Source organism: Chrysochloris asiatica, unplaced genomic scaffold (assembly GCF_000296735.1).
Source record: "Chrysochloris asiatica unplaced genomic scaffold, ChrAsi1.0 scaffold00038, whole genome shotgun sequence".
NCBI lineage: Eukaryota > Metazoa > Chordata > Mammalia > Afrosoricida > Chrysochloridae > Chrysochloris > Chrysochloris asiatica.
In genome coordinates, this window is record NW_006408556.1 from 977,564 (window position 1) to 982,530 (window position 4,967).

Consider the following 4,967-nt stretch of genomic DNA (forward strand, 5'->3'; position numbering starts at 1 on the left):
TTTTTTTTTTTTTTTAAAGCAGTTCAGGTCCGGCTCTTGGACTGAGAGTATTTGTGCACATGCGTGGCAGAAGAACCCCACCAGTGGTGGTGGTGGAGGGTGTCCACTCACTCGGGCACCCCCTCTAGTCACCAGAATGGAGGTGTGCAAACAGTGGGGATCCAATGAATAGATTTTTAAAAATTTTTAAAAAGCAAAACTGACAAAGTGTATTGTCCACCTTTGCTCCAAGGTTCCCGAGACATTTTTCCATGATATGTCTGCTCCCCCACTTGGTCTTGCCATTTGGTCTCGCCCAATTTGTCAGCTCTGGGCCACAGAGCCTGGCAGATTCAAAAGTACATGATTTCTTACTTCTGCTACAAGTTCCACTAGCTATAAGCCTTCAAACTTTTTAAATATTCTTACCTATGTGGTTCCAAATTTTGGAACTCTGACCTGAATCTGCTTTGCCTGGTATTCTGTGGTATTGCTGCTGACCTTGAACCTCACTGCACTTCTACGCTAGCCGCCATCAAGCCCCACCTCCAAAGTTCTATTTCTTGACCTGAGTAATAATTATAGCAGTTTTACCTTAAATAACTCATTAAATTCTATATTTTGTGCAGTTATCTGTATCTCTTTTATTTTACAATTTTTAAAAAGTATGAAAAAACAAACAAGGAAACAGCAACTGAGCATTTGTCCTCTGAAGACTTTGTGGAGACTTCAACTGGAACAGAGATACTTTGGAGGTAACAATGTATAAGGCTAGGCCACAGAAAAGTAAACAGGTTGGGACTGGAATGAGGTAGGCCTTAGGGGAATTTCTGGTCATAAGAAATTAATGCAAGTAGCAGAAAGACAGAAGAGTGAGAGATGAATAATCTCAGAACACAAAGCCTGTAGAATCAATTAAGGATTTCCCAAAGGATTATGAAAAAGAGTTGCTTCCAGAACGCTGATCTCACGAATGTCCTTTATCTATTGTATGGTCTAGGTCATTCACTACTTCATCAGGATCCATGGAGAAGCTTCAGTTAGGGCCTTGGTATGGTTGTGGTGGGAGAACACTTCTTGAAACCTGCAGGGACAGTGGTAATAGTTTCATAAGTCACTCACCCTCCCATTTCAGGGACTCAAGAGATAGTGCCGCTTAACAAGAGCACTATGCCTCCTTATCACAATGGTGTTTCCTTGATCAAAGGAGAATGATCTGGCAACTACAGGCAAAAAAGAAAATATGTTACCTAGTCATCAGACAACTGAGTTCCCATGTTTCCTGAAAAGAAAGAGAGAATGCTCCAATTAGAATTAATTGGTACTAATTGAACCAAACTGGTACTAATTTGGTCCCCATCATTATGCTGAGGGGCTGGAGCATGGTCTACGATATTAGAATTCCATATGCATGTATACCCTCCAATGTTCCTTCTAAAAAGACTACGTCAATGATCCCTGGGAAGTACAATCAGTCTTCCCTGCCTTTGATCTTTGACATTAGGGAAAGTCAGGGGTGAGCAAAGTCATATGCCTGTTACCTTTCTGAGTCCTGTGGTGGGTGACGATCCCCACCAGAAGGAAGATTATACCAAACAGGAAGGCTCCAACTCCACTTAGTGTCTTCCTCCAAGAATATTCAGACTGAGCTTCTATAGGAAACAGGTCTTCAGGTTAGTAAAAATATTTAATGCATCTTCTTGAAACCTCAGAGTCTGCTAAAACAAACAAACAAACCCACTGTGTTGATTCTGCCTCACAGTGATCCTATAGCACAAAGTAGAACAGCCTCAGAAGATGTCTGAGGCTGTAAATCTTTGCAGAAGCAGACTACCACATCTCTCTCCCACAGAGAACAGTTGACAGGTGAGCACCTAATCATTGTGTCACCAGATTTTCTTCAGAATCTACTGTTGCTGTTATTAAGTGTCATTGAGTCTGTTTTGACTCATAGCGATGCTGTATAGGGTTTCCCAGGAGGAGCTGGTGGGTTTGAACTGCCAACCTTGTGGTACGAAGTCCAGTGCTGATCCTGAGTGCTAAGTTCAATGCTGCCCAGAGAAGGAATGAATTTAGAAATGGCTCTTTAAGACTAAGGCTTGCACTCATGGAATTACTTGCCATCTGTTACTACTTCTTACAGTCTGAAAGAATGATCTCTAAGTACTAATCCTTAGGGAGAAGTCCAGTTGGCATAGTGGTTATGAGCCTGACTGCTAACCAAAAGGCCAGTGGCTCAAACCCTAACCACTCTACAGAGAAAGATGTCTGCTTCCATAAAGATAACAGGTTTGAAAGCCCCATGGGGCAGTTTCACTCTGTCCTGTAGGGTCACTATGAGTCCGAATCACCACCAGGAAATAGGTGATGGTGAAATTCTCAGGGTGGAAGAAAATGATGAGGTCATCAGACCTCTTTTTTTCTTGGAAGGTAAAAACCCATCCCCACGGAGTCAGTTCTAACTCATAGCATCCCTAGAGAAAAGAGTAGAACTGCCTTCATAGGGTTCTCAAGACTGATTTTTCACACTTCTTGTTGTTGTTAAGTGCTGTTGAGTTGGTTCAGACTCATAGCAACCCTGTATAGGGTTTTTAAGGAGCAGCTGGTGGGTTTGAACTGCAGACCTTGCAGTTCGCAGTCCAGTGCTGATCCTACAGCGCCACATCAGGAGTCCAACCTTCACATTGCTACATCTTTATTCCACAGAGAACCACCGACCTATTGGCCAGCAGCTAAGCATTTAACCACTGCACCATCAGAATTTAGAAGGTACACTAGAAGGTACAAGATGGATATCTGTCATGTTTACTCCCATCCTAGTCCAATGACTCTGGAGCTCTATAACTACAGTTGTTGTTGTTGTTGTTGTTGTTGTTGTTGTTGTTAAGTCCCATGGAGTCGATTCAGACTCATAGTGACCCTGCACAGGATTTCTGGGGCTGTAAATCTTTATGGGAGCAGAAAGCCTCATCTTTCTCCTGTGGAACGGCTGGTAGTTTCGAACTGCCAACCTTGAGACTAGCAGCTGGATGGATTCATAACCACTACATTACCAGAGCAGTAGATCGGAAAAAAGGACTGGTGTTGTGACCAAGAAATGTACAGAGATGACACAGTCCCCCTATAAGTTAGTATAATTCTGAATTGATCCCCAAGAGTACAAGAAGCTGACTCTCACTCCACTCCACAGAAACAGGGCTCAGCAGGCTGGAGTGGTCAACAAGGCAGGTATAGACATCTCCAAGTTCAGGAGTCATTTCCAGCATCACCATAGTCTGAAAAGTCCAATCTCCATTTCTGATAAGGCCAGTTGACAGGATCCCAGCTTTCTCCTCCTGCCCATTCCGAAACCACCTGACCTTAATGTCCCCTGGATAGAAATCTGTCACAGAGCAAAGGAGCAAATTGGGGTGCTGTAGGGATGGGGTCCTCTCTGGATACACCATCACTTCTGGTTGCACTAGGAAGAAAGAAAAGTGAAACATTGTGAGAGAAAACCATCAACTTACTTTAGAGACTAATCCTTGCCTCTAATATCTTCCCAGAACCCAGTGGGAACTGAGAAGAGTGGGGAAATCTCAGCCTCAAGACTTGGGAACTGAATGTGCCAATACCCCAAGAAAGACTTAAGCCTTTCTTAAATTACCTCTTCTATGAACTCTGGTAACGTAGTGGTTATGAATCAGGCTGCTAACCTCAAGGTCAGCAGTTCGAAACTACCAGCTGTTCTGCAGGAAAAAGATGAGGCTTTCTGCTCCCGTAAAGATTTACAGCCTCAGAAACCCTGTACAGTGTCGCTATGAGTCGGAACCGACTCCACGGCACATAACCACCAGCACCATGAGAGTATATTAATCCTTGAAGTCCCTAAAGGCTTTCATGGTTTGAGACACAGACTACAGTGACCAGACCTCTGAGAATCATGAAAGGTTACTGTTGAGAAGAGAACATGCACACAGACTCCTTTGTTCATAAACCATGAATCCTGAAGCAGACAGCTGCCTATTATAAGGAAGAAAAACCAGGCCAGTTTTACATGGCGAATTCCTGATCCCACCAGACCCCATCTTCTGTCTCACCTTTTCTCCCCACTGTGAAGGGTGCACCGAGTCTGTAGTTATGTCTGCAGACTGTGTCCACAGAAGCTCTGCTCCTCTCCAATATATCTGTCCGGTTGTTCCAGTGCTCAGCATCGGGCCTCCCCAACTCAGTTAATGCCACAAACATTCCCACATCACTGTCAAAATGGGCATACTCCTCCAAGTTAAAGATGAATCGAACAACAAATTGCACCTTTTCTGTCCCATTGGTGAAGTAACAGTCAGCCTTTGCCTGGATCACAAAATTTTCTGGGAGCAAAAAAAAGAGTGGAGTGCCATGAGCTCACCCTCACCTTTAGGAAATTCATGCCTGGTAGATTATACCAGAGCACATGGATGTAAGAGGATACCTAAAAAGCTCAGTAAATAGTTCAAGGTAAAAGGTGGGGCACTAGGCAGACATGCTACACATGTTCTCTACAACAAAGATGTTGTTGTTGTTATTAAGTGCTGTCTAGTCAGTTCTGACCCATAGCGACCCTGTATAGTGTTTCCGAGGAGCAGCTGGTGAGCTTGAACTGATGATGACCTTGCAGTTCAAACGGCTTTGCAGTCTGGCGCATTAACCCACAGCGCCACACCAGGACTCCACAACAAAGATAAGACACACCAAATGAAACAGATGCAGATGATAATCCTGGAACCCTGAGCTTCAAAGGAAAAGACAGCGAAGTGGATTTAATACTGACTACGAGAAGAAAAAAGATTTACACCCTTGGAAACCTTGTCGCTATGGGTCGCTATGGGTCGGAACCGACTCGATGGCACTTAACAACAACAACAACGAGAAGAATAGGGCTGTGAACCACAAGGTCAGCAGTTCGAAACTACCAGCTGTTCCGCAGGAGAAAGATGAGGCTTTCTGCTCCCGTAAAGATTTACAGCCTT

The 4,967-nt window shown here is 44.0% G+C and overlaps 1 protein-coding gene across 1 annotated transcript in view; it reads right to left on the bottom strand.

Annotated features, from left to right (window-relative positions):
* Positions 1–1,229: 1,229 nt before the first annotated feature.
* Positions 1,230–4,967, bottom strand: part of LOC102820994 (HLA class II histocompatibility antigen, DO beta chain-like) — a 61,831-nt gene continuing 58,093 nt past the window's right edge. The window contains exons 4-7 of the mRNA XM_006860546.1: positions 4,059–4,216; positions 3,158–3,439; positions 1,521–1,631; positions 1,230–1,261 (exon numbers count right to left, since the gene is read on the bottom strand). Coding sequence (XP_006860608.1) covers positions 1,230–1,261; positions 1,521–1,631; positions 3,158–3,439; positions 4,059–4,216 — 583 coding nt within the window. The remainder of the gene's footprint in view (positions 1,262–1,520; positions 1,632–3,157; positions 3,440–4,058; positions 4,217–4,967) is intronic.